Below are 27,848 nucleotides of genomic sequence, written 5' to 3' on the forward strand. Positions count from 1 at the left end.
AAATAACATTTGATTTGTAATCTCTAAAATGACCAATTAGCTAATGATTAGGTACTGAAATTAAAATAACTAGCTTGCTAGCTAGCCAGCCTTAGAAACAGACTAGCTAACTAGCCATGCTAACTTATTAGCTAAGGGTTGCCAATATATCTTTGCCATCTTGAAGATGGACAATTCACACATCACACAATTCACATTACTGTCTTAATAACAAATAACGGTATCATTCACAACAGCATCTTTAAGAGTTGCTTGGCATGATCGATCGATAGATAGATAGAAACCTTCGTTAGCTTGAGTAGGCATTTTAATGACCAGTGAGTAAGCTAGCTAACGTTTGCTAAAATGGCTATTGTTTACACATAATTTGGTGGACGTGGATAAATAATCCGCCTACTAATGTTTACATATGGAATCGTTTCAGAATATATTAGAAATCTAGGTCTTACCTTGACGCTTGACATTGAACTGGCAGCTGTTGTTGTTCTAGCTCGCGCAACTCCTTCTTTGGTTTAACGGCGGGTGGCATCCAGTATAATGTTGCATTACCGCCACCACCTGGACCGGAGAATAAATAAATTATACTTTGTGATAGAAAAATACAAATTACCCTGCCAAGTATTGTTGATGTTCTCGGTATCCATAGCCAGAATAGCCAGAGGTTTCCTGTTATATTCATCATTAGCATTTCGCTACACTCGCATTAACATCTCGCATTATGTGTATGTGACAAATAAAATTTGATTTGATTTTATTATTATTTTTTACCTTGGTTTTTGTGGTAAGTGTGAATGAAAAAATATTTTGGGATATTGGTTTTCATAAACATACATTGTCCTATGGGATATTCATTGGCAAGGTAAGGAAGGAGGATGGTAAATGTGATATGCATAACACATACCAATTAACATACCTTTGTATTTTTTGGATTCACAGACTTCACCATCCCTACACCTCTGAATATAACAGGAAACCTGTTCAATCATCATGCACTGCAAAATCATTCTGGCTATATACGGAGAACATCAACACATTAACATCAACAGGCCAGAGGATTGGACATTGGACTTGGGGCTCTGCTGGGAGTTTACCTCATGTTTAGATTGTTTGTATTCTGCTTTGCCACTAAAATCATAACACTGATAACTAAAATATTGTATTATTGTTGTTATTGTTATGCATATTAATAATAATATGGGGGAGGGGGATACATTTTTACCCCAAAATGTTATTTTAAAAGGTTATTTGAATAACTTATAGGGCTTCCCCCACCGTTTCAATTTGAAGAACTTATAGGGCTTCCCCCAGTTTCAATTTGAAGAACTTATAGGGCTTCCCTCACAGTTTCAATGTGAAGAACTTGTAGGGCTTCCCCCACAGTTTCAATGTGAAGAACTTGTAGGGCTTCCCCCACAGTTTCATTTTGAAAAACTTGTAGGGCTTCCCCCAGTTTCAATTTGAAGAACTTATAGGGCTTCCCCCACAGTTTCAATGTGAAGAACTTGTAGGGCTTCCCCCACAGTTTCAATTTGAAGAACTTATAGGGCTTCCCCCACAGTTTAAATGGTAAGAACTTATAGGGCTTCCCTCACAGTTTCAATTCGAAGAAGTTATAGGGCTTCCCCCACAGTTTCAATGTGAAGAATTTATAGGGCTTCTCCCACAGTTTCAATGTGAAGAATTTATAGGGCTTCCCCCACAGTTTCAATGTGAAGAACTTATAGGGCTTCCCTCACAGTTTCAATTTGAAGAACTCCTAAAGGATACACAAGGAACCTTTTCTTTTTAGAGTGTACAGTTGATAACTATGACAATGAAGACTAAAAAGCCAAACTTAGCCAACCTTACTGAAGCATGTCACTCTGTTACTGGCAAAATTCTACAACTCACAGGGGCCTCGTTCATAACCGTTGCTAAATGTAACAGTATAACGTTGGACTAGTAAATTAAAGGTTGCAAGATCAAATCCCCGAGCTGACAAGGTACAAATCTGTCGTTTTGCCCCTGAGCGAGGCAGTTAACCCACTGTTCCTAGGCAGTCATTGAAAATAAGAATGTGTTCTTAAATGACTTGCCTAGTTAAATAAAGGTTAAATTGAAAAAAATATAATTACATTAAGAATCCCTTTAATTCAATAGCATCTCTGTGAGTCATAAAGATTTTGTGATTTGACTTTATAAATGTAAATGTTTTATTGTGGCATAAACACAACCAGTCATGAAATAATGTTTTCATCTGATTGTCAAACAATCACTTCAAAAGGTCTCCTTTATTAGGCTACAGTCGTGAATGGAAAGAGACATCTGTTACACAAAACACCAGAAAGTGTGATGACATTTGGAGATTGTCATTATGCCAGAATTTATGCGTCCACTGCTCTCCGCGTGAGTCTCGTGTCGGCCACTCATCTCTGCCTTGGCAAAATGTGATGTGGTTAGACGAGAACACTGACATTATGGAGCGTAGGCTACACCACCCGTTTAAGGCCATTGGCTCGTTGTTCATTCCTCTGACAGGCAGTAGTGATAAATAGTGGTCTACTAGCCTACAGTTTGACATTTTGTTTTAATTATTGTGAAAGGCTCATGTTTTAATTATTATGAAAGGCTCATGTTTTAATTATTGTGAAAGGCTCATGTTTTAATTATTGTGAAAGGCTCATGTTTTACCAGTACGGCGTACCCCCACTATTTATTTTGCCGGGGACGTCGTACCACCTTACTTCCCCCCGTGGTGGTAGTGTAACAGATGTGAAACGGCTAGCTTAGTTAGCGTGGGCGCTAAATAGCGTTTCAATCAGTGACGTCACTTGCTCTGAGACCTTGAAGTAGTAGTTCCCCTTGCTCTGCAAGGGCCGCGGCTTTTGTGGAGCGATGGGTAACGACACTTCGTAGGTCAGTTGTTGATGTGTGCAGAAGGTCCCTGGTTCGCGCCCGGGTATGGGCGAGGGGACGGTTTAAATTTATACTGTTACTCAAGCTACTTTACATAGTTGTTTTCTACATTTTTCTTTAGACCTTTGACAGCAAGGTGGCGATGCGCGACAGGGGACCTTGACAGCTGCACGGAATACTGGCTGGAGTAGTTCCATCCTCTCAGGTCCCCAGATCTGTGTAGGGCTCTGGGGGAATCTGAATGACTGAGGATTACGTTTTTGTTTTGTATGTTGTTTTTCAGACGTTTGAGGGGGTTACGTTGTTTTTCTTTTTTTCCCCTTTTCTATTTTGGATTTCCACCCTTTGTTTTATGAATCCAGTAGAGGGCAGTAATACAACTTTTCAGGTTGTAGTCCACCCTAAAACCCCACTGAAGAAGACAAAACTGAAGAAGACAAAGATTTGAGAAAGTATGGGTAGCTGCAGCCCAATATGGCAACCGGAGTGTGGGTGTATGGAGAGCGAATCAGCTAATTGGGCAGATTTTTTGCCACTCAAAACGATTGTACATGGCTGATTGGGCTGCACAACGAGTCAATAAGCCGTAGACTAGTGCACCGGTGTTCTATGGGACTCCCAATCACGGCCAGATGTGATACAGCCTGGATTCGAACCAGGGACTATAGTGACGCTTCTTGCACTGAGATGCTGCGCCACTCGAGAGCCCAAATGGTCTGCGGGTAGAAGCTATTGGCCAATCTGTTAGTTTTTGCCATGACACTCCTATAGTGCCTTCCTAGATAGTTAATATTGATAACCATCTAGTTGTCACCTTGATACATGTACATACATTCGACTCAATGGGGAGGCCATGAATGGCAACAACACTACTGTCCGGCAATGGCATGAGAAGTAGCTACCTAGTTTCAGGGTCATAGTCAGCACATGCATACAGCGCTTGAAGCAGAGGGGTTGGATTAAATGCATTCAGTTGAACAACTGACTAGGTATCGTTTCCCTCATCATCAGTACAAAAAAAATGGTTTGTATAAAACTAACAGTGAAATGCGACTCGGACTCATCCTTTGGCTTCAAAACAGAAGTACAAACTCTCGCTGTATATTAGGTCAATTTACAGTATTGCGTGGTAAGAAACGGAAGAAAAAAAACCGGAGCGCTTTCGACACACCCACTCGCCAATACTCCAGTCGCCATATTGAGCGGCAGCTACCCCCTTCTCGAATGTAGACCTTTTTTGGAAGTACTGGTGCTTTCAGGACAACTGGGGGGGAAACGAGGCTAAATAATGACGTTAGTGAACTTCAGGTCGGAGCTCTAGAAAGATACCCTAGTATCCGACTTGGATGGCTGTTCAAAACGATTTTCCAAATCGGAGCGAACGTATTTTGACATTATAACGGTTGCAGAGTTGTCTAATGGGGCAATAAATGGTAAATTATTGGACAAGAGAGGATATTCGTCAAATCCAACGTCTCCTCTACCAAGATACTGGTGCAGCTAGCTAACGTTAGCTAGTAACAAAAAAAAGCTACCTTTGGCTAGCAGCTACCTGCAGTAACCCTCATGTTTACTGTGCGCCATGCAAGCTTTAGTCGCACATTAGTCAACTCCCAAACTCACATTTAACGTTGAAAAGTCTTTGCTATTAATCGTTTGGGGAGAAAAGGTTGAGCTCCAGTAGGACTGTTAACTTCCGTTCCGTACTAAAACCGGAAGTGGCGTAATATTTGTGCTGCCATCAGGTAGGTGGCTAGCAACTCCGCGTTTTCCAAGTTATAATAAATATATTTATATATGAGACGTGACTTGATACGTTGCTGATTTAAGGATTACTGCCCCTACTAGAATGCGAGATCATCTAAATAGCTAGAACTCTATGAAAAGGACAGAAACAGAGAGAGCAAGCTAACAGAAGTACTAGCATCGTTAGCATAGGTGGCTGTTTTGTTTGCTGCAGTACTGTTAACGTCAGAAGCTGGCCTTTATTGGTGAGTGCTGAAATAGTGGCAACATGTTCACAAAAATAAACCGTAATATTTCCGCCGTTATCATCATCATGTCATCTGTGCCTCCACATGTCATTGCTAATTGTAGCCTTCGGTCTTTTATGTCTGTAAACATCAGATCTGTAAAACGTTAAACATTATGCCTCTGCCTACCAGCTCTGTTGTGAGTGACTTATCTCCTTTGTGTCACTAGTTATGTTTCCGTGAACTTGTCCAGTGATTTGTCGACATTTACAAAGTAAGCATAGAAGATAGATGCGACAGTTGCCTGGAACCGACATTGAATTCCCTAGAATTCTACGTCCATCCGAAATGAGCGTTTGAATCATGAAAGTTTCCTCTCGCGACCTCCACAACCGAGAATGTTGAATACAAATCTATTTTAAGGTAGGCCTACCGGTGGTCCGTGCAGTTGGTCCCTTTGGTGGTAGGAATGTGAGACATATCGATAGGAAAGTATAATTACATAAACTTTTGCACAGACACCGGTAATTGTATTCAACATTCTGGCCTATAGCGGGGCGGCAGGTAGCCTAGCGTTTGACTAGTAACCGGGAGGTTTCAAGATCGAATCCCCGACCTGACAAGGTAAACATCTATCGTTCTACCCCTGAACAAGGCAGTTTACCCACTGTTCCTATGTCGTCATTGAAAATAAGAATTTGTTCTTAACATACTTGCCTAGTTAAATAAAATGGGGTCGTGAGAGGAAACGTTCATTATTCAAAAGCTAATTTCTTGCTGACATATAATTCTAACCATTTCAATGTTGGGTTTCCAGGCAAATGCGACAATTCCCGGTTATGTTGCGTTTCCGTTCAGCTATCTTGTCCAGGTAAAACAGCTGGACATAATGACTTCACACCTAAAAAATAAAAAACACTTTCGCTAAAACCTACAGTGTCGAATAAAATGAAGTCGTTTAAGTGTTTCCATTACCCATGTAAGCAGGTTGCGCATTAATAAATTGTCGACAGCCTGTATACCCACCTCTATGTTTCATGTAGCCGGTGAAAGCCTGCATGGATAGAATGCAAGAATTGACTCATATTCTAATAATGAATGTGCCGACATATCGCCATGGTTCATGGTCCATGCAGCTCTCTCTAAGGCATTCTGCCTTCCAGTGATTAGCTTCTCTAACAACTGGTTCCTGTGAACTACAGTCTCGGCACTGTGTTTTAACGTTTAGAAACAACAACCACTGCTACTCTCTGTCATCTATGCATTGTCACTTTAATAACTCTACATGTACATACTACCTCAAATAACCGATGCCCCTGCACATCGACTCTGTATCGGTACCCCCCTGTTTACTCTCCCTGTTATTTCATGCTGCTCTTTAATAATGTTACTTTTCTCTTATTCTTATCTGTATTTCTTGTAACTGCATTGTTTGTTAGGGTCTTGTAAGTAAGCATTTCGCCTGTTGTATTCGGTGCATGTGACTAATACGATTTGGTAATAATCGCTCTCGAAACATATGGCCCTTTCATTAGCGAGGAAAAAAATACTTGAAATAAAAAATATTTTGCACAGATTCATACAGATATAGGTGCCTCCATCTGACGAAACTACACTCCCCGAGTTACGCGTACAAGTGTTTGAAGCACGCTAGATACGGTTCGAACACACCGACCGTGACATTGCGCAAAATAGTATGCAGCATCATCTGGATATGTATGCAACCAAAGTTCAACATTCACCTTCTGCTGCCATTTCTGTCAAGCCGTCTACACTGACAGTTTGACGCATACGTTCAACGTATGCACCACACCGAACGCACTGCAACTGCCTCCGCAACACGATGCTGCAAGGCAAACGCAACATTTCATTGTGCAGGTGTGTTCGAAACATAGCAATATAGCACAGGTGGTCACCTCTGTTTTCTGTAAACAAACGCTGTAACATGGATATAATATGGCCACGTGGAACACTAACCTTATGAAGGTGTTGTTTTATAAGTTATTTATGTTTCCAAAACGGTGCCTTAAGCTAGGCTCTTAACAAAACTCCCTCGTCAGAAGATACTATCACAAATAGGCGCAAAAACAGTTGGCGTCTATGAATGGGGTAAGTGCAATGATGTATATAAACTCTGGATTGCTGATGCTATGTGTGGGCCATTGAGAGGCTTTGAAGCTGTTGGTCATCCATATTGGCACTCCCTAGTAGGAGCAGTTCTCCATAGGAATGAATGGCATTCTACAGTATTTCAATCAAATGTTCAATTACGTGTATTTTTGTTTTAGTGAGGACAATAACACTAGTGATCTACTTTAAGGAACATGTTTTGATATTTTTATATTTTAGGTCACATCATTTAAAAGTATACATTAAAATGTCTGTAATGGAATTCATGTGTCAAAAACGATTGGAGCCTTTCTGTAGCTTCCAAAACATTATTTACAATGGTGGGAGAGTGTCAAGATGGCAACACGGTGGCTTCAACCCAGCGCCCTCTGTCATCTAGTGTGTGTGTAAAAATATATACGGTAGATCATTGGGTAACTTGCTCTCCTGTAGATCTTAAATAATTGGATGGCGAAACTTGCGAGGCAAAGCAATTCAGGTATTCTTGAAAGTCCTAAAAATAAATGTAATTTTTAGTTGAAAAAATTGATTTTGCAGGCAGTAGGCATTTTCAATTAAATGTGGAGTTTTATATATAGTTACCTTCAACATTATCCTGCTATAATTTCTTTGAAAAAAAACCCACTTTCAATCATCATGTCTTGTAGTAAAGAAAGTTTGGCAAAAGACAAATCTATCCATGTCGAAACAGATACAAATGTTGTTGATGTTTAGAAAAGTTATCCTAGATCTGCCGTTTCCATTACACATGTCACAATGATATTTTTTGCGACGTTGCTGGGTCAATGGAAACCTGCCTACTGTCGCCAAAACTTAACATTTCACTTCATTTGTGTGTGTGTGTGTGTGTGTGTGTGCATGCCATCACACCTACAGATAAAGCACCGTATATGGATCCTCACATCAGTGTTAAAGACGAACCCACTAGTGATGATGACGTTACACACAGCTGGTGCAACCCTGTCCAGCCCTCACAAATGGACTACAGTCATGAAGGTAAACTAGGATATATATATATATATATATATAAATAACATGTTTTTTCCTACTTTAAAAGTGTTTTAAGAAGTGAGGCAGTGCCACTCCTCTCATATGTTCTGTTTCATTGGGTAGGATAGAGTAGAAAGGAAAGCGTTCTGAAATAGAAGTGGACCACAGCGGTACACATGCTACTGGAGTACACGGTGGTGGGAGGTTACTGCCTGAAAACATGCCATCATGTCAGATCTCACAACGGCTGGATGGGTGTTTAACATACCAGCTAACCACATCATGTGATGTATCAATTTGATGCCAGACTGACTAGTCGATGATGTGGCGCGAAACCATTGGTTGACGCAATGCAACGCCTGCGCATCTGTCTGGACGGAACACCACCAACGGTATATTTGTTCTGGAGCCAGCGGCTTAGACCACAAGACCACCCTAGACCACATGTCCCATTTCCATGTAAAAGGACCCATGAGCACCAACATGTAAAGGTCATAGGAGAATGTCAAATCTGGTGACAAATGAAAGCTGAGTCTATATTTTTGAGAAATTAAGGCATATACAGTTGAAGTCAGAAGTTTACATACACTTAGGTTGGAGTCATTAACTCGTTTTTCAATCACTCCACAAATTTCTTGTTAACAAACTGTAGTTTTTGCAAGTTGGTTAGGACATCTACTTGTGCATGACACAAGTAATTTTTCCAACAATTGTTTACAGACAGATTATTTCACTTATAATTCACTGTATCACAATTCCAGTGGGTCAGATGTTTACATACACCAAGTTGACTGTGCCTTTAAACAGCTTGGAAAATTCCAGGAAATGATGTCATGGCTTTAGAAGCTTCTGATAAGCTAATTTATATAATTTGAGTCAATTTGAGGTGTACATGTGGATGTATTTCAAGGCCTACCTTCAAACTCAGTGCCTCTTTGCTTGACATCATGGGAAAATCAAAAGAAATAAGCCAAGACCGCAGGGGAAAAAATGGTAGACCTCCACAAGTCTGGTTCATCCTTGGGAGCAATTTCCAAATGCCTGAAGGTACCTCGTTCATCTGTACAAACAATATTACACAAGTATAAACACCATAGGACCATGCAGCCGTCACACTGCTCAGGAAGGAGATGCGTTCTGTCTCTTAGAGATGAACGTACTTTGGTGCGAAAAGTGCAAATCAATCCCAGAACAACAGCAAAGGACCTTGGGAAGATGCTGGAGGAAACCGGTATAAAGATATCTATATCCACAGTAAACGAGTCCTATATCGACAGAACCTGAAAGGCCGCTCAGCAAGGAAGAAGCCACTGTTCCAAAACTGCCATAAAAAAGCCAGACTACGGTTTGCAACTGCACATGGGGACAAAGATTGTACTTTTTGGAGAAATGTCCTCTGGTCTGATGAAACAAAAATGGCCATAAAGACCATCGTTATGTTTGCAGAAATAGGTTGAGGCTTGCAAGCCAAAGAACACCATCCCAATTGTGAAGCACGGGGGTGGCAGCATCATGTTGTGGGGGTGCTTTGCTGCAGGGGGGACTGGTGCACTTCACAAAATAAATGGCATCATGAGGGAGGAAAATTGTGGATATATCGAAGCAACAGCTCAAGACATCAGTCAGGAAGTTAAAGCTTGGTCACAAATGGGTCTTCCAAATGGACAATGACCCCAAGCATACTTCCAAAGTTGTGGCAAAATGGTTTAAGGACAACAAAGTCAAGGGATTGGAGTGGCCATCACAAAGCCCTGACCTCAATCCCATAGAACATTTGTGGGCAGAGCAAGAAGGCCTACAAACTTGACTCAGTTACACCAGCTCTGTCAGAAGGAATGGGCCAAAATTCACCCAACTTATTGCGGGAAGCTTGTGGAAGGCTACCCAAAACGTTTGACCCAAGTTAAACAATTTAAAGGCAATGCTAACAAATACTAATTGGGTGTATGTAAACTTCTGACACACTGGGAATGTGATGAAAGAAGTAAAGGCTGAAATAAATCATTCTCTCTACTATTATTCTGAAGTGGTGATCCTAACTCACCTAAAACAGGGAATTTTTACTAGGATTAAATGTCAGGAATTGTGAAACTGAGTTTTAATGTATTTGGCTAAGGGGTATGTAAATGTCCGACTTCAACTGTATACTTTCCCCAACCATTTTATATCCTTAATATTAGAAATAAGCAACGTTTTGATTTCTGCTCAAACCACAGAGGACTTTAGATGTATATCACCTGTTTTAGCGTGGATGTTGTCATTGAGGGCTTCCACCATTTTTTTAATTGGGTAAGAGAATATCATGTTACCATTGGTGTATTAAAGTCATGGTGATGGCCCCTTAATAATGAATTCAAGAGGGGAAGGGGAACAGTAACTGTATGATCAAACTTTATCTTGGTTCCATAAAAAAGCTGAGGGAGATTTTACTGAAATTCTGTTACCAAACTTTGGATCTGCACAGTTCTTCTAGTAAATGTGTTTTATAGTAACATTTTCAGTGTAAATTGTTAAAATAGAGTGATATGGTTTGTTAAACTTTGATTTCAATGGTGTTTGTTAGGCATACATTTTAAAGTGGAAAAATCTGAGTCCGTGTCAATCCATTACCATGGAAATGCCATATTGTAACAAACCTAGCTAGTGTTGACAATAAGGCCAGTTAGGCACAATTCCCATAACTCGCCAAAAATTCCCAGATTTTCCAGAAATCTTAGCTGGAGAATTCACCGATTTCCTGCTTCTCTCCTGATCTTGGGATTCTTCCAACTGGGATTTTGCTATTAAGGGGATTTAGAAATGAACCTAATTCTATTCCCTCCCCAGGTGCTGTTGATAAGTCTGAGTTGGAACCAGATGACCTTCCAGGCCTCAGTGAGGCAAGAAAACCAACATTCAATGTGATTGTCAAAGAGGAGGAGGAAGATGAGGATGATGAGGAGGACATGGTTGACCGAGGTTGGGTTTGGGGAGAGCATTATCAGTTTCATAGTAATGTCCGTAGCATTGTGTTAAAGGCCCAGTTGTGGTCAAAATTCAGCCTTTCTTTGTTTTGTGTCAGTTTCATCAGCTGTTCTATAAATATAACACTGTAAAAGTGTAATATATATATGACCAGTGTTATTTCTTGATAGTTGCTGATTGAAAATGCCATCTACACCAGGGGATGGGCAATTCCAGTCCTCGAGGGCCTGATTGGTGTCACAGTTTTCCCCCAGCTAACACACCAGACTCCAATAATCACCTAATCATGATTTTCAGTTTAGAATGCAGATTGATTAATCTGCTGTGTTTGCTAGGGATGGAGAAAAAGTGTGACACCAATCAGGCCCTCAAGGACTGGAGTTGCCCACCCCCTGATCTACATCTTCTAATCAGCAGATTTTGTATGGGTGGAGTTAATAAACCAATAACAGAGCCCCAAACCTCTCTACCAATAACAGATCGTTTTCAGGTGACAATTCCCTTCAATTCGGCCCCTCCCAGACAGAACTAGCAAGATTCTTGCATGAGATTTTTTTGTTGTTGCTACAAAGCTATTTTTGTTTATTTTTGACAACTTTAATTGGAAACTATTACAGTAAGGTCTTAATTGTTACCAAGAAATGATTTGATATTCAGTCAAAAACGGCTGCATTGGGCCTTTAATAGTATATGTCACGTACATTGTGTAATATGCCCGACATTGAGTGACTGCCCGCCCAATAACTACCTGTGTCTTGTCTCACTCACTCACACACACACACACACACACACACACATTTTTTGTTTACTCTAAACTAAAAAATTCTAGCCTGGTTAATCCAGACACTAACCAATGTTTTAACCAGGCTAAATCTATTCCCTTGTCTGTCTAGGTTCAGACACCGACTACACACCAAGTCCCGCTGTGGTAGTGAAGGTGGGAGAACCCAAAGCACCAAAGAATAAGAACACAGTAAAGAAACTCCACCAGTGCCCCGACTGCGGTAAAACCTTTGAGAGGCTGTCGCGTCTGAAGAGGCACGAGCCATCACACTTGAGGAAGAGCAAGCACCCGTGCCCCGACTGCAACCAGTCTTTTGGCAACCTCTCAGTCCTGAAGAAACACAGGGGAACACACAAGAGCACCGAGAAGCCGACTCACCAGTGTCAACAGTGTGGCAAGACGTTTGAGAAGCTGTCGCGCCTCAGAAGGTAAGCCAGAACACCAAAGACCCATTTCTGTTCTGTAAAAAGTTCATGGACAATTAACTGTGTAGACCATAACAATAGTGTTCTAATCTAAGGCACCAGCCCGTACACCAGAGGAGAAAGAGGATGGACCACCCGTGTCCTAAATGTGGCAAGACCTTCAAGAAGTTATCCGGCCTGGTTCGGCACGAGCGAGGACACACCGGAGAGAAACCGTTCCCTTGCTCCCAGTGCGGGAAGAGCTTTGCCGACGACCGTCACCGGAAAGTGCACGAGCAGGCTCACCAAGGGAAGCTGGAGAGACCCCACCGCTGCGCTGACTGCGGGATCTGCTTCCCCAAACCATCCGAGCTTCGACGGCACCAACGCGCTCACACGGGAGAGAAACCGCACCGCTGCCCTGACTGTGGGAAGGCCTATTCCCGGTCAGAGACTCTGAAGAGGCACCTTCTCATCCACACGGGGGAGAGACCTCACCTCTGCACTGATTGTGGGAAAAGCTTCATTGACTTGCAGCAGTTGAAATCTCACCAGCGGATTCACACTGGAGAGAAACCATTCCACTGCCCCGTGTGTGGGAAGGGTTTCTCACAGAGGGGTAACATGAGGGCACACCATCGGACTCACACAGGGGAGAAACTTCACCACTGTGCCGACTGCGGGGCCAGTCTTTCCACATCTTCTAGTTTAAAAGAGCATCAGCTCATTCACACAGGAGAGAGGCCCTTCCAGTGTCTGGTCTGTGGCAAACGCTTTCTGCACATCTGGAGACTCAGAAAACACCAGAAGACACACACACACACACACACCGGACTAACACACACAACGGACTAACACATGCCGGACACACGCTGGATACACATAAGGAAGACGTCTCTGTGTGCTTTGAAAGAGCAGCAACTGTAGTGTTGTACTACTACTACTAATATTAATACTACTAATATGAATACGACTAATATTAATACTACTAATATTAATACTACTAATAGTTAATACTACTAATATTAATACTAGGATTGTGGGTTCAATTCCTGGGACCACCCATACGTGAATGTGTGCATGACTGACTGACTGTAAGTTGCTTTGGATAAAAGCATCTACTAAATGACTGTTATTATTAATGTCAGCAACCCAGAACCAACAAAAATAATTTAATTAACTTTAATACCTTGCAGTAGGGATCTGCTTGTGAGTATTAAAATGACATATGTGTATAGAGGAGGTGTACTACAAAGCAGGATCAATTAGTTATCCAGCTAACTTTAATAAGCAACCATAAATATCTATTGATTTTTCTGACTAATTAATGCATTCAAAATGAGATATGCGTGGTTGGTTGAGTCAGTTAAACAATGCCAATTCCAAGCTTCTCTTTCTAAAAACAAGAAAAGGTCATATCAGAGTATTTAGACAGGCTGACTCATTGAATGGTCTTTGTAGTTTAGCCCTCTGGTCTACGCCTCGTCCCATTTTAATCAACACTGAACAATGATCTTCATACGTCTGACATAACTATTTTAATGGTACATTTAATAGGCTTGTGTTTTGTGTGTGTGTGTGTGTGTGTGTGTGTGTGTGTGTGTGTGTGTGTGTGTGTGTGTGTGCGAGTACACGTTTTACTATACTTGTGAGTACCAGAAGTCCTCATGAATAGTAAACTAACTAAAATCCAGAGAAGGACTTTTTTTTCAGTCTTCACTTGTAAAAAGGTTATTTTAGGCTTGGGGGTTAGGTTCACAGTTAGGGTTTAGGGGTTAGGAAAAATAGGATTTTGAATGGGAATCAATTGTTGGTCCCCAAAAAGTCCTGGAATGAAACCCATTATCTGTAGTCTAGGTAACAGTCTCTCCAGCTAACATCCCACTCCTCGTCACTCCCAAAGAGACTGGCCTTTCAGCCATAGAAATAAGAATAGAAAGGTGTCCACATTCAAGTCAATGATGGCATAATGGGTGGCAGCCATTTTGAGTGTATCCATGCCAGGAAGTAAAAGCAGGAAGTGTACCCTTTAATCTGTGCTGTGATTTGTTGATGTTAAAATAAATACATTCCATTGCATGAGCCACATCAGTTAGTATCATTTTAATGAGCATTTTACATTACCATGGCAACCCAGCATCAGTTGATATAACATTTCCAAAATACCATGAACATTATTCACACAATAGAAGGCAGCCATTATTTGCAAGTGTACCCATGAGTTGGCCAGGGTTAGAGCTTCCAAGCCCATTCTATTCATATTTCTATGCTTTCAGCAATCTCAGTGTTCAATATGCACTGGATTTATGGCGGAGTTGCTCCTTGGCTGTTGGAAATAACATATTTCCCATGACAACATGTGGAGCCTCAATTAGAATACAAAGTAAAAACAACATTTAGCTGTTAGCTAGGCAAGTTATTTTTAGGTTTCAAAATCTAAACGGAGGTTTTGTGGTTGGAATTGAAGTAGGTATTTACTTCATTTAAATTCCAGTCAATTCAGTACACTGAAATGTCAATTCTCTTCAATACTTTTCAATGAGGGAAATGTGGAATTGGAATAGTTTACTTTCTGAATTGACTGGAATTGACCCCAACCCTGCACAAAAGCCCATATTTGTCCTCGAGGCTTCCACATCGTTTACTTTTTTTTCCCCCATTGAGGCCCCCATTATTAGCCAAATAATGGCCATTCTGCACAACAAAAACATTCAGACAGGCCCACCCATTGGGCTAATGATGGACTAGACCATTACTGTTGCCAATCGACCCTATATTATAGGCTACCCTTGCCTTGCCCCAGTCATTCTAAGTATACAATGATATACTTTGTATGGTAGGGTATACTATATTCTGTAGACACTAGGAAATACTCTGACAGGTTACATTATGATTACAGTGTGCTGTATTCTAGTATATACTCTGATAGTTTACATTATTACTATTCTACTAGATTCTAGGATATAATCTGATACATTATGATTCTAGGATATACTCTGATAGGTTACATGATTCTACTGGATTCTAGGATATACTCTGATAGTTTACTGCCAAGAAGGCCAGCACCCCGGAATCACCTCTTCACTGTTGACGTTGAGACTGGTGTTTTGCGGGTACTATTTAATGAAGCTGCCAGTTGAGGACTTGTGAGGCGTCTGTTTCTCAAACTAGACATTCTAATGTACTTGTCCTCTTGCTCAGTTGTGCACCGGCGCCTCCCACTCCCCTTTCTATTCTGGTTAGAGCCAGTTTGCTCTGTTCTGTGAAGAGAGTAGTACACAGCGTTGTACGAGATCTTCAGTTTCTTGGCAATTTCTCGCATGTAATAGCCTTCATTTCTCAGAACAAGAATAGACTGACAAGTTTCAGAAGAAAGTTATTTTGTTTCTGGCCATTTTGAGCCTGTAATCGAACCCACAAATGCTGATGCTCCAGATACTCAACTAGTCTAAAGAAGGCAAGTTTAATTGCTTCTTTAATCAGAACAACCGTTTTCAGCTGTGTTAACATAATTGCAAAAGGGTTTTTCTAATGATCAATTAGTTTTTTTAAATGATAAATGTGGATTATCTAACACAATGTGCCATTGGAACACAGGAGTGATGGTTGCTGACACCTATGTAGATATTCAATTAAAAATCATCAGTTTTCAGTCATTTACAACATTAACAATGTCTACACTGTATTTCTGATCAATTTGATGTTATTTTAAATGGACAAAAATGTATTGCCTTTCTTTCAAAAACAAGGACATTTCTAAGTGACCCCAAACTTTTGAATGGTAGTGTATATATTTAAATAAATCCTACAAACCCAATCAAGGAGTCAGACTATTGTTTCATTACAAATACAACCTGTGATACAACTGGAAACATAAAGAACAAGATCATATCAGAGATGTTGTATCGACTTCATGGCTAGAATGTCAGACCATGATCTCTAGACCAGTGTTTGTTCATCCTGGTCCTGGGGAAGCAGAAGGTCCACATTTCTGTGTTTGCCTCTACTATCACTACACAACTGCTTCATCTAATCAACTCAACATTAACAAACCTGATTCAAATAATCAAAGGCTTAATGTGCCAGGACACGTTCCCCAGGAGGACCTGGATTAGGAAACACTCACTGCTCTAGAGTCGTGTTAACCAAACTCGGTCCTGGGCATCCCGAGGGATGCACGTTTTGGTTTTTGCCCGAGCACTACACAGCTGATTTAAAATACAGCTTAATGTTAAGTTGATTGTTTGAATCAGCTGTGTTGTGCTGGGGGAAAAACCAAAAGGTGCTCCCCTCGGGTCCCCAGGACTGGGAAACACTACTCTAGACATTCACTTCTATTTTGGTTTGGTGTCAGTTTGTCCACAAGAGGGTGATGCACTACCAGAGAACAAGGGAGAATACGTTCTGGGATGAGATGGGATGGGATGAGATGAGATGGGATGGGATGAGATGGGATGGGATGCTGATAACTGAAGCGCTGTGCTAGCAGGCTTCGTTATATTCCAGTCGGCTGGCTGCACATAGATTCCTGGTGTCCAAAAATGTACCCTTCGATGGTAAGAACCCTTTTAAAGGAAAACTGAGCATGCTGTTACTTTGTGGGTAAATTATAGGGCCTGTGGTGTTTTGGTTGTTACTTCGTGGGTAAATTATAGGGCCTGTGGTGTTTTGGTTGTTACTTCGTGGGTAAATTATAGGGCCTGTGGTGTTTTGGTTGTTACTTCGTGGGTAAATTATAGGGCCTGTGGTGTTTTGGTTGTTACTTCGTGGGTAAATTATAGGGCCTGTGGTGTTTTGGTTGTTACTTCGTGGGTAAATTATAGGGCCTGTGGTGTTTTGGTTGTTACTTCGTGGTAAATTATAGGGCCTGTGGTGTTTTGGCTGTTACTTCGTGGTAAATTATAGGGCCTGTGGGTGTTTTGGTTGTTACTTCGTGGGTAAATTATAGGGCCTGTGGGTGTTTTGGTTGTTACTTCGTGGGTAAATTATAGGGCCTGGGGGTGTTTTGGTTGTTACTTAGTGGGTAAATTATAGGGCCTGTGGTGTTTTGGTTGTTACTTCGTGGGTAAATTATAGGGCCTGTGGTGTTTTGGTTGTTACTTCGTGGTAAATTATAGGGCCTGTGGTGTTTTGGTTGTTACTTCGTGGGTAAATTATAGGGCCTGTGGTGTTTTGGTTGTTACTTCGTGGGTAAATTATAGGGCCTGTGGTGTTTTGGTTGTTACTTCGTGGGTAAATTATAGGGCCTGTGGTGTTTTGGTTGTTACTTCGTGGGTAAATTATAGGGCCTGTGGTGTTTTGGTTGTTACTTCGTGGTAAATTATAGGGCCTGTGGTGTTTTGGCTGTTACTTCGTGGTAAATTATAGGGCCTGTGGGTGTTTTGGTTGTTACTTCGTGGGTAAATTATAGGGCCTGTGGGTGTTTTGGTTGTTACTTCGTGGGTAAATTATAGGGCCTGGGGGTGTTTTGGTTGTTACTTAGTGGGTAAATTATAGGGCCTGTGGTGTTTTGGTTGTTACTTCGTGGGTAAATTATAGGGCCTGTGGTGTTTTGGTTGTTACTTCGTGGTAAATTATAGGGCCTGTGGTGTTTTGGTTGTTACTTCGTGGGTAAATTATAGGGCCTGTGGGTGTTTTGGTTGTTACTTCGTGGGTAAATTATAGGGCCTGTGGTGTTTTGGTTGTTACTTCGTGGGTAAATTATAGGGCCTGTGGTGTTTTGGTTGTTACTTTGTGGGTAAATTATAGGGCCTGTGGTGTTTTGGTTGTTACTTTGTGGTAAATTATAGGACCTGTGGTGTTTTGGTTGTTACTTCGTGGGTAAATTATAGGGCCTGTGGTGTTTTGGTTGTTACTTCGTGGGTAAATTATAGGGCCTGTGGTGTTTTGGTTGTTACTTTGTGGGTAAATTATAGGGCCTGTGGTGTTTTGGTTGTTACTTCGTGGGTAAATTATAGGGCCTGTGGTGTTTTGGTTGTTACTTCGTGGGTAAATTATAGGGCCTGTGGTGTTTTGGTTGTTACTTCGTGGGTAAATTATAGGGCCTGTGGTGTTTTGGTTGTTACTTCGTGGGTAAATTATAGGGCCTGTGGTGTTTTGGTTGTTACTTCGTGGGTAAATTATAGGGCCTGTGGTGTTTTGGCTGTTATTTCGTGGGTAAATTATAGGGCCTGTGGTGTTTTGTTTGTTACTTCGTGGGTAAATTATAGGGCCTGTGGTGTTTTGGTTGTTACTTCGTGGGTAAATTATAGGGCCTGTGGTGTTTTGGCTGTTACTTCATGGGTAAATTATAGGGCCTGTGGAGTTTTGGTTGTTACTTCGTGGTAAATTATAGGGCCTGTGGTGTTTTGGTTGTTACTTCATGGGTAAATTATAGGGCCTGTGGTGTTTTGGTTGACCTGTATTTTAACTTTTTTATTTTGAGCTTTTTCCAGAAATGTGAATTAGACCATATTGTCTGAGGATGGGTCTGGACCATCTGACATAAAAAAAAGAAAAGGGGACAGTTTGATGAAAAGCTTGAAATAACAGTACAAATCTAGGTCATGTGACATGATTAACTAAAACACAGGGCCCTCCTATGTTCATATTCCAACAAAGGGAAGTGGGAGATTGACTCTATCCAAGTAACGGAACGTCTTTATAATAACATACATGATGAAATGATGCAACATGTCACGTTTGTGTTTTTAAGCCTACATATCTAGGTTATAATCTTGCTATGAATTCATAACGTTGTAATAGCTATAGCTGCTAGCACTTAACTCATAACTCATCCATAACGTTGTAATAGCTATAGCTGCTAGCACTTCACTCATAACTCATCCATAACGTTGTAATAGCTATAGCTGCTAGCACTTAACTCATAACTCATCCATAACGTTGTAATAGCTATAGCTGCTAGCACTTAACTCATAACTCATCCATAACGTTGTAATAGCTATAGCTGCTAGCACTTAACTCATAACTCATCCATAACGTTGTAATAGCTATAGCTGCTAGCACTTAACTCATAACTCATCCATAACGTTGTAATAGCTATAGCTGCTAGCACTTCACTCATAACTCATCCATTACGTTGTAATAGCTATAGCTGCTAGCACTTAGCCCACACACATTTGTCACTGCTTACATATCGGTGTCTAAGCCTGTAATAAAACGTTATGAGTTGCTTCTGACAGGAAACAGAAGCGAATTCTTATGTGAGTGGAAATTGAGTATAAAAAAACATTGTAGTCACTGGTGAGATTGAATATATGTCTAATGGTCCGCTGCTGGATAGATAATAATACATTTTAAAAGTAGTGAATTTCCCCTTTTTAAAGGACAAGTTCACCTTTTCATCACCCAAATATGTCATTTTTAGAAATGGCAATGCTCTCGGTATAGTGCTGGGGGTCTTTAGGTGCTGTAGGCCCTATACATGAAATTGTGTCATTCTTAACTTTATCTACAAGGTTCTATTCCATGTTGTACTTGACTTGAGCGATACTTCCCCGTGTAGCCCGCATACTTCCCTGTGTAACCCGCGCAGTGTTGCCACTTCAAAAATATTTGGGTGTTTTAGGAGCATTTTTTTTTATTTTTTATCTGTGTCCCCTACAACTGCAGAATGAGCATGAGGAAGTATATTGCTGATGGGGTACATTTCTCATAACCAAGTAAAAAATCTATAAAAAATCTATAAAAAAGTTGGACATTTATTTTTTTGCTGAGTTTATGAGATGAGTAATGCAAGATACGGAAACATTATTAAAGTGGCTAGTGTTTCATTTCCTTGAAGTGGCCAGTGATTTCTAATCTATGTCTACAGGCAGCAGCTGGAGTTGGCTGTTTAACAGTCAGTGGCATAGTATAGAATACAATACAGTATATACATATGAGATGGGTGATGCAATATGTAAACACAATAAAAATTGACTAAGATACCGTAGAATAATGTAGAGTGTAGTTTATACATATGAGATGATAAGATATGGAAACATTATTAAAGTGGCTAGCGTGGCATTTCTAAAAGTGGCCAGTGATTTCTAATCTATGTGCTAGTGATGGCTGTTTAGCAGTCTGATGGCATTGAGATAGAAGCTGTTTTTCAGTCTCTCGGTCACAGCTTTGATGCACCTGTACTGATCTCACCTTCTGGATGATAGCGGGGTGAACAGGCAGTGGCTCGGGTGGTTGATGCCCTTAAAGATTTGGGTCTTCAGTTTGTCAGTGAGGTGTACGCCGAGGAGCTTAAAACTTTCCACCTCCTCCACCGCTGTCCTGTCGATGTGGATAGAGGGCTGCTCCCTCTGCTGTTTCCTGAAGCCCACGATCATTTCCTTAGTTTTGTTGACATTGAGTGAGAGGTTATTTTCCTGGCACCACACTCCCAGAGCCCTCACCTCCTCCCTGTAGGCTGTCTCATCGTTGTCGGTAATCAAGCCTACTACTGTTGTGTCATCTCCAAACTTGAATTGACCTGTCTGATTATAATATAATTAATTACATCATGACTTTACTCTACTGTATTCATTTACATCTAATATTTATTCAATTATTTTAGGCTGACTCTCTTTCTCTTTCTTCCTCTCTTTCTCTCTCGCTTTGTCATTCCTCCCTTACAGCATCACATGCCCTCCTCCTCCACCTCTTCCCCATCATCACACATTACAGTGTAATGTCTTGCTGAACCACCAGGGGGCACTAGAGACAAGGATAAGTGTTTTCTTTCAAATGGTACCAAGAATATGCATATCCTTGCTTCAGGGCCTGAGCTACTGGCAGTTACATTTGGGGATGTCATTTTAGGCAAATTTTTTAAAAAAAGGGGCGAATCCTTAATTAACATTCTAGGAACCCGATGCAGTTCTTTAGCTGTGCCATCAGAGACTCTGGGTTCGCGCCCAGGCTCTGTCGTAACCGGCCGCGACCGGGAGCTCCGTGGGGCGACGCACAATTGGCCTAGCGTCGTCCGGGTTAGGGAGGGATTGGTCGGTAGGGATGTCCTTGTCTCATCGCGCACCAGCGACTCCTGTGGCGGGCCGGGCGCAGTGTGCGCTAACCAAGGTTGCCAGGTACACAGTGTTTCCTCCGACACATTGATGCGGCTGACTTCCGGGTTGGATGCGCGCTGTGTTAAGAAGCAGTGCGGCTTGGTTGGGTTGTGTATCGGAGGACGCATGGCTTTCAACCTTAATCTCTCCCGAGCCCGTACGGGAGTTCTAGCGATGAGACAAGATAGTAGCTACTACAACAATTGGACACCACGAAATTGGGGAGAAAAAGGGGTAAAAAAAAATTTTTAAATATAAAAAAAAGTTCTTTGTATTTTTTTTGTACCATCATCTTTGAAATGCAAGAGGCCATAATATATTATTCCAGCCCTTGTACAATTTAGATTTTGGCCACTAGATGGCAGCAGTGTATGTGCAAAGTTTTAGACTGAACCAATGAACCATTGCATTTCTGTTCAAAATGTTGTATCAAGACTGCCCAAATGTGCCTAATTAGTTTATTAATTACTTTTCATGTTCAAAATTGTGCACTCTCCTCAAACATTAGCATGGTATTATTTCACTGTAATAGCTACTGTAAATTGGGCAGTGCAGTTAGATTAACAAGAATTTAAGCTTTCTGCCAATATCATGTCCTGGGAAATGTTCTTGCTACTTACAACCTCATACTAATCGCATGAGACTACGTTAGCTAAACCGTCCCGTGGAAGGGACTCCAATCCCGAATAAGTTTTTAATAAATTCCCTGGTTTTCTCGAATGAATAATGTTTATTCATGATGTATCCAGGTGACCCCTCTTTTATAATGTTTATTCATGATGTGTCCAGGTGACCCCTCTTTTATAATGTTTATTCATGATGTATCCAGGTGACCCCTCTTTTATAATGTTTATTCATGATGTGTCCAGGTGACCCCTCTTTTATAATGTTTATTCATGATGTATCCAGGTGACCCCTCTTTTATAATGTTTATTCATGATGTGTCCAGGTGACCCCTCTTTTATAATGTTTATTCATGATGTGTCCAGGTGACCCCTCTTTTATAATGTTTATTCATGATGTATCCAGGTGACCCCTCTTTTATAATGTTTATTCATGATGTGTCCAGGTGACCCCATGATGATTAAACAACAATCCAACATTCATTACATTCCATACATACAGTCACCAATACAGTAGTGAAGATTTCACAAACAGATGAGACTTTCTAATCATGACTGTATATCTCTTCCTGAGCTTCCTGATCTGGAAGATGAACCAGAATGATCTGGCAGAGAAGTTAGAGATCAGAGAAGTAGGACTGTAGACAAGAACCCTAACTGACTCTCTATCCCCCTCCTGTCTTCCCCTCTATTTCCCACGTTTCCCCCTCTTCCTCAGGTACTGCCTCACCCTCTCACTTGTCCTTATTCCAACTCAGGCCCAAATCCTTCTGTTACTCTTCATGGCCTCCTTTCACTCCAGCTCCTCCTCCTTCCTTCCCTGGCTCATCTAAGGAGTTGTGATCGTTAACTTCAGCTGGTAGCTCAGGACAGCTCAGCTCACAGGTAAGAGCACGGTTAGAGAAGTGTTTGATCACTTCTACCCTCATATGTTACATCACCTGTACTCACTGTCATAGTCAGTTCTACCCTCATATGTTACACCACCTGTACTCACTGTCATAGTCAGTTCTACAGTTCTACCCTCAAATGTTACATCACCTGTACTCACTGTCATAGTCAGTTCTACCCTCATATGTTACACCACCTGTACTCACTGTCATAGTCGGTTCTACAGTTCTACCCTCATATGTTAAAACACCTGTACTCACTGTCATAGTCAGTTCTACCCTCATATGTTAAAACACCTGTACTCACTGTCATAGTCAGTTCTACAGTTCTACCCTCATATGTTACATCACCTATACTCACTGTCATAGTCAGTTCTACAGTTCTACCATCATATGTTAAAACACCTGTACTCACTGTCATAGTCAGTTCTACCCTCATATGTTACAACACCTGTACTCACTGTCATAGTCAGTTCTACAGTTTGAAATGATACAGTACACACATACTCTATGAGTGGTGGGGGTCAGGCGGCATATCCCTACACACACCATCAGACAGAAAAAGCTGTGAATCAAATTAAAGTTTATTTGTCACGTGCGCCAAATACAACAGGTGTAAACCTTACAGTGAAATACTGACTTACAGGCCAACAGTGACATTTTAAAGTAAATTATAGGTATTAGGTGAAAAATAGATAAGTAAAGAAATAAAAACAACAGTAAAAGGACAGTGAAAAATAGCAGTAGTGAGGCTATATACAGTAGAGAGGCTATATACAGTAGAGAGGCTATATACAGTAGAGAGGCTATATACAGTAGTGAGGCTATATACAGTAGAGAGGCTATATACAGTAGAGAGGCTATATACAGTAGAGAGGCTATATACAGTAGAGAGGCTATATACAGTAGAGAGGCTTTATACAGTAGCGAGGCTATATACAGTAGAGAGGCTATATACAGTAGAGAGGCTATATACAGTAGAGAGGCTATATACAGTAGAGAGGCTATATACAGTAGAGGGGCTATATACAGTAGAGGGGCTATATACAGTAGAGGCTATATACAGTAGAGAGGCTATATACAGTAGAGAGGCTATATACAGTAGAGAGGCTATATACAGTAGAGGGGCTATATACAGTAGTGGCTATACAGTAGTGAGGCTATATACAGTAGTGAGGCTATATACAGTAGAGGCTATATACAGTAGAGGCGCTATATACAGTAGAGAGGCTATATACAGCAGAGGCTATATACAGCAGAGGCTATATACAGCAGAGGCTATATACAGTAGAGAGGCTATATACAGTAGAGAGGCTATATACAGTAGAGAGGCTATATACAGTAGAGAAGCTATATACAGTAGAGAGGCTATATACAGTAGAGGCTATATACAGTAGAGAGGCTATATACAGTAGAGGGGCTATATACAGTAGAGGGGCTATATACAGTAGAGGCTATATACAGTAGAGAGGCTATATACAGTAGAGGCTATATACAGTAGAGAGGCTGTATACAGTAGAGGCTATATACAGTAGAGAAGCTATATACAGTAGCGAGGCTATATACAGTAGAGAGGCTGTATACAGTAGAGAAGCTATATACAGTAGCGAGGCTATATACAGTAGAGGGGCTATATACAGTAGAGGCTATATACAGTAGAGGGGCTATATACAGTAGAGGCTATATACAGTAGAGAAGCTATATACAGTAGAGGCTATATACAGTAGAGAAGCTATATACAGTAGCGAGGCTATATACAGTAGAGGCTGTATACAGTAGAGGCTATATACAGTAGAGGGGCTATATACAGTAGAGGGGCTATATACAGTAGAGGGGCTATATACAGGCACCGGTTAGTCGGGCTAATTGAGGTAGTATGTACATGTAGGTATAGTTAAAGTGACAATGCATATATGACGAACGGAGAGTAGCAGTAGCGTAAAATACATTCCTATCACGTTGTGTGTGTGTGGCTATGTTCATGTTCTTTATTTTATATCAGTAGTCTGTATTTCTATCTTATCATCTTTGTTATTTTAGAGATCCTCCACGTTGGATGTTCCAGCTCTGCTGCTGACCACTCTGAAGGAGCTCACTGAAGAACAGCTGAAGATATTTCAGTCTAACTTGACTACGGTCCAGCTGCTTGGCTTTCCTCCCATCCCAAAGAGCCAGCTGGAGAACACTGACAGACAAGTCACAGTGGATCAGATGATGAAGAGATACGGCCCTGAGAGAGCTGTGAAGATCACACTTGTGAACCTGAAGTGGATGAATCGAGTAGACCTAGCAGAGAAGTTAGAGCGATATCACACTAGAGGTAACATAACAACAATGTACATCAATCTATACATCACAATCACAGTTCAGTGTAGGTCTAAGCCAGAGGAGGCTGGTTAGGGGAGTTATAGGAGGACAGGCTCCTTATAATTGCTTAAACGAAGACAACATGGTGTAGATTGATAATTGTAGATAAACAGGAAAATGTAATGAGACAACAACACCATTATCTCTCTTCATTTCATCTTCTATAGCTGTATCTACCACAGAAACCAAATGGTGGAGCAACTCATCAGACACTGGCAATGATGAAGAGAGAGAGAAGAAACATGTCCATCTGTCTGGACGTTCTAGAGCCTTGGACAGAGAGGCAGCAGGCAGCAAAGACACTGGAATCACAAAGGACAAATATGAGCTGGTCACGGTGAGGAGGAGAGGGGATGTTTAGGTTCACATAACCCACACCTGGTAGAAGTCATGGAGACCGATATAGTGACAGAAAGAAAGGGTTGTCACCAAATTAAAGTTCTATCTGTTCTGTTGTTGTTTTCTTAGAAACTTGCAGAGAAGAAAAGAGAAGCTCTGCTGCTGGCCACTCTGGAGGAGCTGAGCACAGATAGTAGTGGTGGTGGTGATAGTAGTAGTAGTGGTGGTGGTGATAGTAGTGGTGGTGGTGGTGGTGATAGTAGTGGTGGTGGTGATAGTGGTGGTGGTGGTGGTGATAGTAGTAGTGGTGGTGGTGGTGATAGTAGTGGTGGTGGTGGTGGTGATAGTAGTGGTGGTGGTGATAGTAGTAGTGGTGGTGGTGGTGATAGTAGTGGTGGTGGTGGTGATAGTAGTGGTGGTGGTGATAGTAGTAGTAGTGGTGGTGGTGATAGTAGTGGTGGTGGTGGTGGTGATAGTAGTGGTGGTGGTGATAGTAGTGGTGGTGGTGGTGGTGATAGTAGTAGTGGTGGTGATAGTAGTGGTGGTGGTGGTGGTAGTAGTTAGTGGTGGTGGTGGTGATAGTAGTGGTGGTGGTGGTGGTGATAGTAGTAGTGGTGGTGGTGGTGATAGTAGTAGTGGTGGTGGTGGTGATAGTAGTGGTGGTGGTGGTGGTGGTGGTGGTAGTGGTAGTGGTGGTGGTGATAGTAGTGGTGGTGGTGGTGATAGTAGTGGTGGTGGTGGTGGTGATGATGATAGTAGTGGTGGTGATAGTAGTGGTGGTGGTGGTGATAGTAGTGGTGGTGGTGGTGGTGGTGATGATAGTAGTGGTGGTGGTGGTGGTGATAGTAGTGGTGGTGGTGGTGGTGGTAGTGGTGGTGGTGATAGTAGTGGTGGTGGTGGTGGTGATAGTAGTAGTGGTGGTGATAGTAGTGGTGGTGGTGGTGGTGATAGTAGTGGTGGTGGTGGTGGTGATAGTAGTAGTGGTGGTGGTGATAGTAGTGGTGGTGGTGGTGGTGATAGTAGTGACTAGAGATTCATCACCATTATAAACCCCTCAATAACAAACTAGAGATTCATCACCATTATAAACCTCTCAATAACAAACTAGAGATTCATCACCATTATAAACCTCTCAATAACAAACTAGAGATTCATCACCATTATAAACCTCTCAATAACCAGCTAGAGATTCACCACCATTATAAACCTCTCAATAACAAACTAGAGATTCATCACCATTATAAACCTCTCAATAACAAACTAGAGATTCATCACCATTATAAACCCCTCAATAACAAACTACAGATTAATCACCATTATAAACCCCTCAATTACAAACTGGAGATTAATTACCATTATAAACCTCTCAATAACAAACTAAAGTTAATCCTAGACAGTATCTTGTCATCCTAGACAGGGTTTTAATACATAATTTCCCTCTCCCAGTTTCAGCTGTTTCCCCTGCAGACCCTCCTGCCAACCCCTCTGCCCCCCCTGGTAGAGCCTTCATCAGAAGACACAGGATGGCTCTAGAGACTCGCCTGGGACTCTTACAGCCCATATTCCTGCGTCTCCAGGATCATGGAGTTCTGATTCACGAGGAGAGGGAGGAGGTGGACAGCAAATCCACCAAGACCCTACAGAACCAAGCCCTGCTGGACATGGTGGTAAGGAAGGGGTCTCGCGCCCAGGAACACTTCTACCAGGTCCTGAAGGAAGTAGATCCCTGCCTGGTCGAAGACCTGGAAGAGCAGACAGTCTGAGAGGTAACCATGGATACAAAAGCATCAGGATATATTATATCACTATACTAATACATGCTCTGAAAGAGACAGACAGTCTGAGACAGGTAGCCATGGATACAACCTCACAACCTCAGAAGATATCAAAACATTTATCAGAGACAGAGAGCAGCACTTTGAGGAGGAGCCATCCTGACCAGAGGTGGTTGGTGTGTAACGTGATTGGACACCATTCTCACCAGCACTCCCATCAGCCTGTAGTTTACTATACAAGCCCCAGGTCTCAGGCAAGATGACATCACTGTGAGGCTACTGTCTACCAGACAACCTACCTGTGTTACTCTGGTACACTGGCTATAAACAACAAGATTTTTGAATTTCTATCTGGAACATGGTGAATGTTGAATCATCTTGGACAGGTCTCAGACAACAACATGTGTGAGACTTAACATCTACCAGACAACTGACTCGTACTGGACAGCTGTACTGGCTGAACACAATATGTTTAGAAATCTGTTTAGAAATAGTGTATACAGTGGGGCAAAAAAGTATTTAGTCAGCCACCAATTGTGCAAGTTCTCCCACTTAAAAAGATGAGAGAGGCCTGTAATTTTCATCATAGGTACACTTCAACTATGACAGACAAAATGAGAAGAAAAAAAATCCAGAAAATCACATTGTAGGATTTTTAATGAATTTATTTGCAAAT

General features: G+C 41.5%; 3 protein-coding genes across 3 annotated transcripts in view; 2 read left to right on the forward strand and 1 right to left on the reverse strand.

Annotated features, from left to right (window-relative positions):
• The window catches only part of LOC139370208 (zinc finger protein 436-like), a 32,034-nt gene extending 27,435 nt beyond the window's left edge, over positions 1-4,599 (reverse strand). The window contains exons 1-2 of the mRNA XM_071109553.1: positions 4,519-4,599; positions 450-558 (exon numbers count right to left, since the gene is read on the reverse strand). Coding sequence (XP_070965654.1) covers positions 450-464 — 15 coding nt within the window. The 5' untranslated portion in view covers positions 465-558; positions 4,519-4,599. The remainder of the gene's footprint in view (positions 1-449; positions 559-4,518) is intronic.
• A 3,281-nt stretch (positions 4,600-7,880) lies between these two features.
• On the forward strand, positions 7,881-15,957 carry LOC139370210 (zinc finger protein 16-like). The gene is made up of 4 exons (XM_071109555.1): positions 7,881-7,994; positions 10,815-10,946; positions 11,846-12,164; positions 12,257-15,957. Exons 1-4 carry the CDS (start codon positions 7,889-7,891, stop codon positions 12,993-12,995), a joined length of 1,296 nt encoding a protein of 431 aa, XP_070965656.1. The 5' UTR covers positions 7,881-7,888; the 3' UTR covers positions 12,996-15,957.
• A 6,395-nt stretch (positions 15,958-22,352) lies between these two features.
• Positions 22,353-27,160, forward strand: LOC139370493 (apoptosis-associated speck-like protein containing a CARD). The gene is made up of 4 exons (XM_071110008.1): positions 22,353-22,433; positions 24,732-24,971; positions 25,527-25,590; positions 26,865-27,160. Exons 1-4 carry the CDS (start codon positions 22,353-22,355, stop codon positions 27,158-27,160), a joined length of 681 nt encoding a protein of 226 aa, XP_070966109.1.
• The last annotated feature ends 688 nt before the right edge of the window (positions 27,161-27,848 follow it).

This window comes from Oncorhynchus clarkii, chromosome 17 (assembly GCF_045791955.1).
Source record: "Oncorhynchus clarkii lewisi isolate Uvic-CL-2024 chromosome 17, UVic_Ocla_1.0, whole genome shotgun sequence".
NCBI classification, from domain to species: Eukaryota; Metazoa; Chordata; class Actinopteri; order Salmoniformes; family Salmonidae; genus Oncorhynchus; species Oncorhynchus clarkii.

Coding starts and splice junctions, on each gene's coding strand:
- LOC139370210 (XM_071109555.1), top strand. CDS start 7,889: ATGGATCCTCACATCAGTGTTAAAGACGAACCCACTAGTGATGATGAC. Junction 10,947..11,845: donor GGAGGACATGGTTGACCGAG/GTTGGGTTTGGG, acceptor TTGTCTGTCTAG/GTTCAGACACCGACTACACA. Junction 12,165..12,256: donor AAGCTGTCGCGCCTCAGAAG/GTAAGCCAGAAC, acceptor TTCTAATCTAAG/GCACCAGCCCGTACACCAGA.
- LOC139370493 (XM_071110008.1), top strand. CDS start 22,353: ATGACTGTATATCTCTTCCTGAGCTTCCTGATCTGGAAGATGAACCAG. Junction 24,972..25,526: donor ACCTGAAGTGGATGAATCGA/GTAGACCTAGCA, acceptor TTGTTTTCTTAG/AAACTTGCAGAGAAGAAAAG. Junction 25,591..26,864: donor GGAGGAGCTGAGCACAGATA/GTAGTGGTGGTG, acceptor TTTCCCCTGCAG/ACCCTCCTGCCAACCCCTCT.